This window comes from Cherax quadricarinatus, chromosome 7 (assembly GCF_038502225.1).
Source record: "Cherax quadricarinatus isolate ZL_2023a chromosome 7, ASM3850222v1, whole genome shotgun sequence".
In the NCBI taxonomy this organism is placed as follows: Eukaryota; Metazoa; Arthropoda; class Malacostraca; order Decapoda; family Parastacidae; genus Cherax; species Cherax quadricarinatus.
Window position 1 is genome coordinate 50725221 of NC_091298.1, and position 12332 is coordinate 50737552.

The following is a 12332-nucleotide window of genomic DNA, read 5'->3' on the forward strand; positions in this document are numbered from 1 at the left end:
GTTATTCTCTGATCGGCGAGAAATCACTATCGCCCTGGTCATACCACCACTTTCAATGTGGTTATATTGTATATTAAGATATCACGCATGCGTGAGCGTATTTGATAGGAGTGAATGGAGACAAATGGTTTTTAATACTTGACGTGCTGTTGGAGTGTGAGAAAAGTAACATTTATGAAGGGATTCAGGGAAACCGGCAGGCCGGACTTGAGTCCTGGAGATGGGAAGTACAGTGCCTGCACTCTGAAGGAGGGGTGTTAATGTTGCAGTTTAAAAACTGTAGTGTAAAGCACCCTTCTGGCAAGACAGTGATGGAGTGAATGATGAAAGTTTTACTCTTTCGGGCCACCCTGCCTTGGTGGGAATCGGCCGATGTTATATATATATATATATATATATATATATATATATATATATATATATATATATATATGCAAGGAATTCGCAAGAGCAGGCGAAATATACACAAACACTGATCTCTGGCTGAAGGAGACTCGAACCTACGAACCTTGGCACAAGGTACGCAGTGCTATACCAATCTACCCACACTGGACAATACCTTGGCGTGCAACTTGCGCTACACGTTGATCAAAGGCACTGACTTTAGGTATCTGTCCAGCTCTCTCTTGAAGGCAGCCAGAGGTTTATTGGCAATTCTCCTAATGCTTGATGGGAGGCTGTTGAACAGTCTTGGGCCCCGGACACTTGTGGTGTTTTCCCTTAGTGTACCAATGGCGCCCCTACTTTTTATTGGGGGCATTTTGCATCGCCTGCCCAGTCTTTAACTTTCGTAGGGAGTGATTTCTGTGTGCAGATTTGGGACCATTCCTTCCAGGATTTTCCAAGTGTAGATTATGATATATATATCTCTCCTGCGTTCTAACGAGTACAAGTCAAGTGCTTCCAAGCGTTCCCAGTAGTTAAGGTGCTTGACAGAACTTATACGTGCAGTAAAGGATCTCTGTACACTCTCTAGATCTGCAATTTCACCTGCTTTGAATGGAGATGTTAATGTACAGCAGTATTCCAACCTAGAGAGAACAAGTGATTTCAAAAGGATCATCATTGGCTTGGCATCTCTCGTTTTGAACGTTCTCATTATCCATCCTATCATTTTCTTTGCACGTGCGATCGTGGCACTGTTGTGATCCTTGAAAGTGAGATCCTCAGACATTACTACTCCCAGGTCCCTTACATTATTTTTCCGCTCTATTGTATGGCCAGAGTCTGTAGTATACTCTGTTCTAGTTATCTGTGTGGGCTCAGTTGGTAGCCGCCTTAGCTCGCACACTGAAGGACCGGGGTTCGATTCCTGGCACGGTTGGAATCTTTGGATGTGTTTCTTTACACCGACAAGACCTGGGGAAGGTTTCGGGGGTCATCGCCCCCACAGCCCGGTCTGTGACCAGGCCTCACCAATATTTTTTGAAGGGGTAGACCGGTAAGCCAGCTGAAGGTCTCAATCAGATGACCAAAAGCTCCAGTGGCTGGTCATCATATGACTAACATCCGCGTCAGGAAACACTTGTCCTGTTTTACCTGGAGTTTACCTGGAGAGAGTTTCGGGGGTCAATGCCCCCGCGGCCCGGTCTGTGACCAGGCCTCCTGACAAACGTAACCTAACCTGCCTCCTGTTCGCCTGGCAGTAAGTAGGTGCCTAGATGTTAGGTGACTGTTGTCTGATCATGGGGAGAGGGGAGTTAAGAATTCCAGTGTAAGTAAATAATCAGGTACACGTAAATTTTCAAGTTACGTAAATTATGATACATGGCAGCACATGTGTAGATTACCCGGGATAACACAAAAAAAGTCAGTGACGGGGTCTTTAATGACTGACTTGACTGGGTTATCCTGGGTTACTAACCCATCTGATTACTAATCACAATAAAATTAAATAAAAACTTAGTGGTCATATTGTAGAAATAAGGCTTTATTAGTTAGTATATTTGTTATTGTATTAGTATTTATTCCAAACAAAGAAAACGGCGTGTGGTAGATCTCTGAATAAAGAAAACGGGAAACTCTCACTTAGGGTAAACATGATCAATGTTATGGCGCATCTTTATATTAAGTAAGTTTATTCAGGTACACAAATACAGTTACATAGATTATCATACATGTCAGCATATGTGTAGAGAACCTGGGATAACCCAAAAAAGTCAAGAGTGACTTATTTCCACTGGGATCCATTTCTTTTATCGTTTCTGTTGTTTGTTATTACAAAAGTTTTGGAATCATCGCCTCGGTGACTCTAGCCTCCAAAGGCATATCACAGGATTAAAATCTATCAGTGGAAATACGAAGACCCAACGGGAATAAGTCACTTTTTTGGGGGGAGGGGGGTTTACCATTTATCGTAAGTAATTTACACTATATATGACAATTGTACTTAGATAACCTGTACCTAAATAACCTTACTAATCTTACATGTTCGTGAATTAGAAAGACCAGCAATCATATGGGTAATTTTTAATAATGAAATTGGGCACTTGTAATTTACTGTTGTCTTACTGTATCTGATAGTGCAATTACATAGTACGAACAAAAGTTAGCTATGTTTTACTGTCATATTCCATTACATAGGATGGGCCTTATGCATCAGGTAATGAAATGTGTCAGTCTGAGCTGGGAGACTCAGTGGGGATATCGTCCAGTATTCCATTAATGGTTCATCAGCTACGACAGCTTCAAGGGTTTCCTTCCAGCACAGCTGCAGTGGCTAACACTTGGGAATTACAATCTCTGAAGATGGGCTATACCAGCGTTTTTCTGAGTGCTTCATGACCACTAGTGAAAGCGTTTTATTGCTAGTTGAAGGTGGTGTTATGTTTAAGTATCTTTGTGTAAGCAAGATAACGCTGTGATTTAGATTTTTCTGTCACTAGGTTCTGCTGGATAACTTGAATCTGGCTCACTGTGTTGACATTGAGAACATTTGTGTAGCACAGGGAAGTGTAGGTGCCTGGTGTAATTGTGGATGTAATTGTGGGGTGTTACCTCCCCCCTTTCTCTCTGAGAGGCAGTTTAGGTCGATTTAAGCAAGGGGAGAATAGGTTCGAAGGTGCCTAGGTGCTGGCACCTAGGCACCTTCCTTGAGAGGTGAAATCTACGGGTCTGAGCTGGGAGGCTACCTTAGTCTTCAGACACTAAAATTCTACGGACTTGACACTGCTGGGATCAAGAAGTCATCTCCCCTAGTGATTGGAGCTTTGAATGCTAAATGGGACGCACACCCTCGGCCTTACGTCACGGGCCCGTGAAACTCATCTTCACTTGTTATATCCAGCTGGGGCTGCGCTAGTGCTGGGCTTGTCTACTGCAGCAGCAACACCCCTGTGGAGGGAGCGTCCTCCTACCCTTCCCACGGTGGCAAATACCAGGAGCTGTGTGTAAGTAGTAGTAGTTACTAGATGTCAAAGGCACTTCTCGGTAGACACTTGGCCATAATTTTGTGTATGTATGTGTGTGTGTGTGTGTGTGTGTGTGTGTGTGTGTGTGTGTGTGTGTGTGTGTGTGTGTGTGTGTGTGTGTGTAGTTTTTCTCGCACTGTTTTTTTCCTTTGGGAGATAGGCCATTATGAATCGTGGAAATTTTAAGGCAATAATGACTCCAGCTATGTTGGAACGAAACTTTTAAAGCTGCCTGGGCTACTGAACCCACACTGAAATGCTAGGCTACATCCTATGAGAGAGAGAGAGAGAGAGAAATAATGAAGAAAGGCAGGCTAGTAGCTAGTGGTGGTAATATAATGGTGTGTCAATGGGAGGGGAAGCTCAACGGTGGTACACTGCTGCTACCCGTCGCTACAGTTGCCAATATTTCCACGTAATCATTGTACTCTTCTTCCGTTACATATGCGTTACGAGTCCTTTCGTAGTGTGGCGGATGTTCTCCCCGTGTTAAATACGTGTGCGTGCCGTCTTAAAGTGTACACACAAGACGGTAGGTAGTATCAACGTTTTTTTCTTCTAGTTCTGTGGCATCGCGTGTGACGTAGCGAGTAGAGGTAGTCCACAGTACTCGACCCATTTACTAACACTCGTTTGTTTGCTCCCTCAGGAAACTGCGCTCGTCTTCCAGGATGCCTTCCTCTATCGCCGTGCCCGCCGAGCAGGCTTCCCTCCTAGGGTAAGTGTTGAGCAGTGTTGTTGTTGGCATGGTGATGGTGGGGCACGCTGTTCCAGGCACTCGCAGGCTGCAAGGCGCGTCACCCAGATGGAGGTTGAAGGTTACTGGTGGCGCCACCACGCCCCCTCCCCCCACTAATAATTACAATAATAATAATCTTTATTTCTACAAGTACTTGTACAACGTATACTGGCTTAGCTGACATCAGTGACATACTGCTATATAGAAAGCTCCTTGTTATACAGAACATTTCGGACAAATTAGGTCAATTTTCTCCCCAGGATGCGACCCACACAAGTCGACTAACACCCAGGTGCCTATTTTTCTGATAGGTGAACATAGACAGCAGGTGTCTTAAGGAAACACGCTCTGATATTTCCACTCGTATCGGGGATCGACCCCCGGACCTCAGTGTGTGTGCGCTGAGTGCCCTAGGAATCGAGCTACGGGATACCTAACAACTTCTACCCACCCTCACATACACCGCAAAATAAATTTCCTAAAAACAAATCAAAAGCCTATTTTCTGATTATCTGAAAACGCAAATGTTTCACAGTTGACGTACTGCTAGGTTCTCAGTATGTTTGTCATGTTACACTGCTGGGTGCTCAGTATGTTTGTCATGTTAGACTGCTAGGTGCTCAGTATGTTTGTCATGTTACACTGCTGTGTGCTCCGTATGTTTGTCATGTTACACTGCTAGGTGCTCAGTATGTTTGTCATGTTACACTGCTGGGTGCTCCGTATGTTTGTCATGTTACACTGCTAGGTGCTCAGTATGTTTGTCATGTTACACTGCTAGGTGCTCAGTATGTTTGTCATGTTACACTGCTAGGTGCTCAGTATGTTTGTTATGTTACACTGCTGGGTGCTCCGTATGTTTGTCATGTTACACTGCTAGGTGCTCAGTATGTTTGTCATGTTACACTGCTAGGTGCTCAGTATGTTTGTCATGTTACACTGCTAGGTGCTCCGTATGTTTGTCATGTTGCACTGCTAGGTGCTCCATGTGTTTGTCATGTTACACTGCTAGGTGCTCAGTATGTTTGTCATGTTACACTGCTAGGTGCTCCGTATGTTTGTCATGTTGCACTGCTAGGTGCTCCATGTGTTTGTCATGTTAGACTGCTAGGTGCTCAGTATGTTTGTCATGTTACACTGCTGGGTGCTCAGTATGTTTGTCATGTTACACTGCTGGGTGCTCAGTATGTTTGTCATGTTACACTGCTGTGTGCTCCGTATGTTTGTCATGTTAAACTGCTGTGTGCTCCGTATGTTTGTCATGTTACAAACATACCAGATCAACCAGGTTATGATGGCTCTGTATTCCGGCGAGCAACTAGCTGCAATAGTTTGCTTGATTATGCAAAGTAGAAGACTGTAAAATAACCACAGACGGTATAAATACACCGCCTCGTAACGCCCTTCTCTACAATCCTTCGGCGATGTGCAACACTTGGGTATCTTTATCGTTGAAACGGTTTGCCAACACAGAAGGCTTCTTCGGTCAGAGACACAGGCTGCAGGTATGATATAGAAATGTCGATGTAATCAGTCCATCAGTCTTGGAGAAAAAAATATTTGAGGTGGTCAGTCCCTCAGCCTGGAGAAGAGTTGAGCCTGATTCAACTATAAATATGTTAAGTACAAGGACACAAGTACAACTAATGTGACATTTTATTGTGGCAACGTTTCGCTCTCCAGGAGCTTTGTCAAGCCGTTACAAAAAATACATGGACACAGAGGATATATATAGGCTTAGAGTGAGGTGTAAGACACTTTATAATCGTTGTAGTAGTAGTTGTAATAATAGTGGTAGTAGTAGTTGTAATAGTGGTAGTAGTTGTAATAATAGTGGTAGTAGTTGTAATAATAGTAGTAGTAGTTGTAATAGTGGTAGTTGTTGTTGTAATAATAGTGGTTGTAGTTGTAATAATAGTGGTAGTTGTAATAATAATGGTAGTTGTTGTAATAGTGGTAGTAGTTGTAATAATAGTGGTAGTAGTTGTAATAATGGTAGTAGTTGTTGTAATAGTGGTAGTGGTTGTAATAATAATGGTAGTTGTAATAGTGGTAGTAGTTGTAATAATGGTAGTAGTTATAATAGTGGTAGTAGTTGTAATAATAATGGTAGTTGTAATAGTGGTAGTAGTTGTAATAATAGTGGTAGTTGTAATAGTGGTAGTTGTAATAATAGTGGTGGTAGTTGTTGTAATAATAGTGGTAGTAGTTGTAATAATAGTGGCAGTAGTTGTTGTAATAATAGTGGTAGTTGTTGTAATAATAGTGGTAGTTGTAATAATAGTGGTAGTTATAATAATGGTAGTAGTTGTAATAGTGGTGGTAGTTGTTGTAATAATAGTGGTAGTAGTTGTAATAATAGTGGTAGTAGTAGTAATACTTGTGGTTATAAGAGCTTATTGCTTGGGCAGCGTTAAATAACTCTTAGGTATTACAACTTCTACTAAGTACAACGATATTATTGTGTCTTACACCTCACTCTGAGCCTATATATACCCTCTGTGTCCATGTATTGTTTGTAATAGCTTGATAAAGCTCCTGGAGAGCGAAACGTTGCCACAATAAAATGTCACATTAGTTGTACTTGTGTCCTTTTACTTTACATATTGTCGGTAATTCTACCAACATTATTACATGAAGATTCCCTTATGCTGGATCCTTGTTGGAGTGGTTGCTCAACCAGACTGTGTGTGTTGGTGTTGGGTGTGTTGTTTGTGGGCGGTTGAGACACGTACTGGTGAGTGAGTGCTGAGTTACACCTCGAGTTTGCTTGAGTGTTCTTACTGAGTGCAGACCCTCGAGAATGACCCTGAAGCATCACTGAATACGACATCTAAGTGTGTGTGTGTGTGTGTGTGAGAGAGAGAGAGAGAGAGAGAGAGAGAGAGAGAGACAGAGACAGAGACAGAGACAGACAGAGAGGGAGGGAGGGAGGGGAGAAAGGTAGGTGGTACGTATGCACAATGTTGGCCAAATCCGGCCTAGGCTGGATGATAGCTTTGGTCAGGTAGTGTTATGATGGTGATGGGCGGGTGGGAATGGGTAGGTGATGGGTGGGCTGTGATAGGTAATGGGCAGGTGATGGTAATAGGCGATTTGGTGATGGGTGGGGTAGTGATGGTAATAGTTGATGCGAAGGTGATGGTAATAGGTAGTGATTGGTGGATGATGGGTGAGTGTTGGTAATAAGTGTTGAGGGAGTGATAGTGATAGGTGGTAATGGTGGGGTGGTGATGGGTGGATGGTACTGGTGATGAATGGGTGGCGACGATAAGGGCTGTGACAGTGGGTGGCCGGCAATGGGTAGCTGATAGTGATGGGCTCTTAATGATGGGTAGCATCGCCCACTACCCCCTCTCCAATTTCTCATTACCAATTCTCTTCTTTTCCTCACCCTCTCTCCCCCTCATTCCATCTCCCCCTCCCTTATAACCCCCTCCCCTCCATTAACACCTTTACCTCAAACTTGTCATTCCATCACCATCTCAACATCACCCTCTTAACCCATTACCCTCTTTAATGTCACCCATTTCCTTACCATTTCCGTCCCATCTTCCAGTTTCTCCCCATCTTTCACTTTCCCCATCTCCCACTTCCCCATCTCCCACTTCCCCATCTCCCACTTCCCCATCTCCCACTTCCCCATCTCCCACTTCCCTATCTCCCACTTCCCGCTCACACATACACTGATATACAGCCCTCAGTGTAAATACTTGAGATATACAGAAATAACTATCCTTCATGTATACACCGCTGCCCACACCACATACACTGACAAACTACACAAAAAATATACAAATTTTGAAATTGTCGTTGGTTAGTTACTATCATGATTAGTTACTATCATGATTAGTTACTATCATGATTAGTTACTATCATAATTAGTTACTATCATGATTAGTTACTATTATAATTAGTTACTATCATAATTAGTTACTATCATGATTAGTTACTATTATAATTAGTTACTATCATAATTAGTTACTATCATGATTAGTTACTATTATAATTAGTTACTATTATAATTAGTTACTATCATAATTAGTTGCTATCATGTTTAGTTAATATCATAATTAGTTACTATCATGATTAGTTACTATTATAATTAGTTACTATCATAATTAGTTACTATCATAATTAGTTACTATTATGATTAGTTACTATCATAATTAGTTGCTATCATGTTTAGTTAATATCATAATTAGTTACTATCATGATTAGTTACTATCATGATTAGTTACTATCATGATTAGTTACTATCATAATTAGTTACTATCATGGTTAATTACTATCAAGGTTAGTTAATATTAACGTAAGATACTATCATGGTTAGTTACTATCATGGTTAGTTAATATTATCGTAAGATACTGTCATGGTTAGTTACTATCATGGTTAGTTACTATCATGGTTAGTTACTATCATGGTTAGTTAATATTATCGTAAGATACTGTCATGGTTAGGTTAGTTATTATCGTAAGATACTATCATAGTTACTATTATAGGTATGAAGGTATTAATGTGATATTTTAGGCTCTGGTTCTTGTCACACATGATCCCTGTCTTCGTCTTTGTTTTTTTAAACAGAGATTAAACCCGAAAAATAGAGTAAACCCAGCATGCATGAAGATTGAACCCAGCATGCATGAAGATTGAACCCAGCATGCATAAAGATTGAACCCAGCATGCATGAAGATTGAACCCAGCATGCATGAAGATTGAACCCAGCATGCATAAAGATTGAACCCAGCATGCATGAAGATTGAACCCAGCATGCATGAAGATTGAACCCAGCATGCATGAAGATTGAACCCAGCATGCATGAAGATTGAACCCAGCATGCATAAAGATTGAACCCAGCATGCATGAAGATTGAACCCAGCATGCATGAAGATTGAACATAGCATGCATGAAGATTGAACCCAGCATGCATAAAAAACATTACTTAACGAGAACTAGTTAAATCTCGTTAATGTGACCTGTTTAAGTGTATCTGGCGTGAGTGTACCTTCCTTGTGGTGTTTCACAATGTGTTGCAGGGAACACTGTATTCTGTACGTGGTGCTTGGACGTGGCAGTGAAACCGAAGTTGAGGAGAGCGGAATGGTGAGTGGGATGGTTGTGGGAGAGGGGGAGGTAGGATGGTGAGTGGGATGGTAGTGAAAGATGGGGAGGTAGGATGGTGAGTGGGATGGTAGTGAGAGAGGAGAAGGTAGGATGGTGACTGGGATGGTAGTGAGAGAGGAGAAGGTAGGATGGTGATTGTGATGGTAGTGAGAGAGGGGAAGGTAGGATGGTGAGTGGGATGGTTGTGAGAGAGAAGGTGGGATGGTGAGTGGGATGGTAGTGAGAGAGGAGAAGGTAGGTTGGTGAGTGGGATGGTAGTGAGAGAGGAGAAGGTAGGATGGTGAGTGGGATGGTAGTGAGAGAGGAGAAGGTAGGATGGTGAGTGGGATGGTAGTGAGAGAGGAGAAGGTAGGATGGTGAGTGAGATGGTAGTGAGAGAGGAGAAGCTACGATGGTGAGTGGGATGGTAGTGAGAGAGGAGAAGGTAGGATGGTGACTGGGATGGTAGTGAGAGAGAAGGTAGGATGGTGATTGGGATGGTAGTGAGAGAGGGGAAGGTAGGATGGTGAGTGGGATGGTAATGAGAGAGGGAAGGTAGGATGGTGAGTGGGATGGTAGTGAGAGAGGAGAAGGTAGGATGGTGACTGGGATGGTAGTGAGAGAGAAGGTAGGATGGTGAGTGGATGGTAGTGAGAGAGGAGAAGGTAGGATGGTGAGTGGGATGGTAGTGAGAGAGGGGAAGGTGGGATGGTGAGTGGGATGGTATTGAGAGAGGGAAAGGTGGGATGGTGAGTGGGATGGTAGTGAGAGAGGGGAAGGTGGGATGGTGAGTGGGATGGTAGTGAGAGAGGGGAAGGTGGGATGGTGAGTGGGATGGTAGTAAGAGAGGGGAAGGTGGGATGGTGAGTGGGATGGTAGTGAGAGAGGGGAAGGTGGGATGGTGAGTGGGATGGTAGTGAGAGAGGGGAAGGTAGGATGGTGAGTGGGATGGTAGTGAGGGGGGAAGGTGGGATGGTGAGTGGGATGGTAGTGAGAGGGGAAGGTGGGATGGTGAGTGGGATGGTAGTGAGAGAGGGGAAGATGGGATGGTAGTGAGGGGGGGAAGGTGGGATGGTGAGTGGGATGGTAGTGAGAGAGGGGATGGTGAGTGGGATGGTAGTGAGAGAGGGGAAGGTGGGATGGTGAGTGGGATGGTAGTGAGAGAGGGGAAGGTGGGATGGTAGTGAGGGGGGGGAAGGTGGGATGGTGAGTGGGATGGTAGTGAGAGAGGGGAAGGTGGGATGGTGAGTGGGATGGTAGTGAGAGAGGGGAAGGTGGGATGGTAGTGAGGGGGGGAAGGTGGGATGGTGAGTGGGATGGTAGTGAGAGAGGGGAAGGTGGGATGGTGAGTGGGATGGTAGTGAGAGAGGGGAAGGTGGGATGGTGAGTGGGATGGTAGTGAGAGAGGGGAAGGTGGGATGGTAGTGGGATGGTAGTGAGAGGGGTAGGTGGGTTGGTGAGTGGGATGGTAGTGAGAGAGGGGAAGGTGGGATGGTGAGTGGGATGGTAGTGAGAGAGGGGAAGGTGGGATGGTGAGTGGGATGGTAGTGAGAGAGGGGAAGGTGGGATGGTGAGTGGGATGGTAGTGAGAGAGGGGAAGGTGGGATGGTGAGTGGGATGGTAGTAAGAGAGGGGAAGGTGGGATGGTAGTGAGAGAGGGGAAGGTGGGATGGTGAGTGGGATGGTAGTAAGAGAGGGGAAGGTGGGATGGTAGTGAGAGAGGGGAAGGTGGGATGGTGAGTGGGATGGTAGTGAGAGAGGGGAAGGTGGGATGGTAGTAAGAGAGGGGAAGGTGGGATGGTAGTGAGGGGGGGAAGGTGGGACGCAGGACTTTTTTTTTTTTTTTTTGGCAAAATTGGACGCATCAGCGTTAAGCTGCTGCCCTGTTCTTTATGATAGTTACGTAGTGGGATCACAAGCTATCTCTGTTTCACTGTCATATTCCATCACACAGGATGGTGTTTCACTGTCATATTCCATCACACAGGATGGTGTTTCACTGTCATATTCCATCACACAGGATGGTGTTTCACTGTCATATTCCATCACACAGGATGGCGTTTCACTGTCATATTCCATCACACAGGATGGCGTTTCACTGTCATATTCCATCACACAGGATGGTGTTTCACTGTCATATTCCATCACAATTGAACCATAGTCATATAGTGAATGGTAAGGTTATTGATGTATAGTGAGTATCCAATAGTGATTGTAAATTGTTGAGTATAACAATATTCCAAATGATCTACAGTGCATAGTGTATGGTAGATTATGTAATGTATGCGTGTAACATGTGGGCGTAGCATGTGGGTGTAATATGTGGGTGTAACATATGGGTGTAATGTGTGTGTGTAACCTGGTGTAATATGTAGGTGTGAACATTAAAATGGTATAAAATACCGACAGGTTGTTAGGTAAGACACATATGCAACAGTTAGGTATCTTTATTATGAAACGTTTCGCCTACACAGTAGGCTTCTATCAACTTTTCTGTACTTGACTGAAGAAGCCTACTGTGTAGGCGAAACGTTTCATAATAAAGATACCTAACTGTTGCATATGTGTCTTACCTAACAACAATATGTAGGTGTAACATGTTTTGAAACACCACTAGCGTGCTGTTGCCAGATGCCGTCAGATAAGTGGAGATGCATGTAACTTGACTCACGAAATCGTAATGACACGATTACAGACAAACCATGCCAGACGACCGACGCGTTAGCCAGTGGCTGACGCGTCGGTCTGAAATTTTCTGACTCTCTGATTGCGGGTTCTAACCCCGCCCGTGGTATGGTTTAGATACATGTCTATAACATTGGAAAAGGTATAAATAATACGAGTCATAATTTAAAGTGAGAGACTGCGAGGTCATAGTAAAGAGAGAATATTTAAAATACTAGAGGGATGTGGTATTTGTTCCATCCTGTGAAGGTTTAAAGATGAAGAGAAAACGAGTTAAGTCAGCGACCTGACTGGAGTTACAGGATATGTGAGGTGATTACTCACAACCACTACTCTACACACTCACCACCCACCACAAACTCAGGGTTGGGGAACTAACTCCAGCAATAATATA

At 43.7% G+C, this 12332-nt stretch overlaps 1 protein-coding gene across 5 annotated transcripts in view; it reads left to right on the forward strand.

Annotated features, from left to right (window-relative positions):
* The window catches only part of MESK2 (misexpression suppressor of KSR 2), a 541942-nt gene that overhangs the window by 212127 nt on the left and 317483 nt on the right, over positions 1–12332 (forward strand). For all 5 annotated transcript variants that reach the window (XM_070082422.1, XM_053773987.2, XM_053773991.2 and 2 more), the window contains exon 2: positions 4060–4128. In XM_070082422.1, the coding sequence (XP_069938523.1) occupies positions 4060–4128 (69 nt within the window). The remainder of the gene's footprint in view (positions 1–4059; positions 4129–12332) is intronic.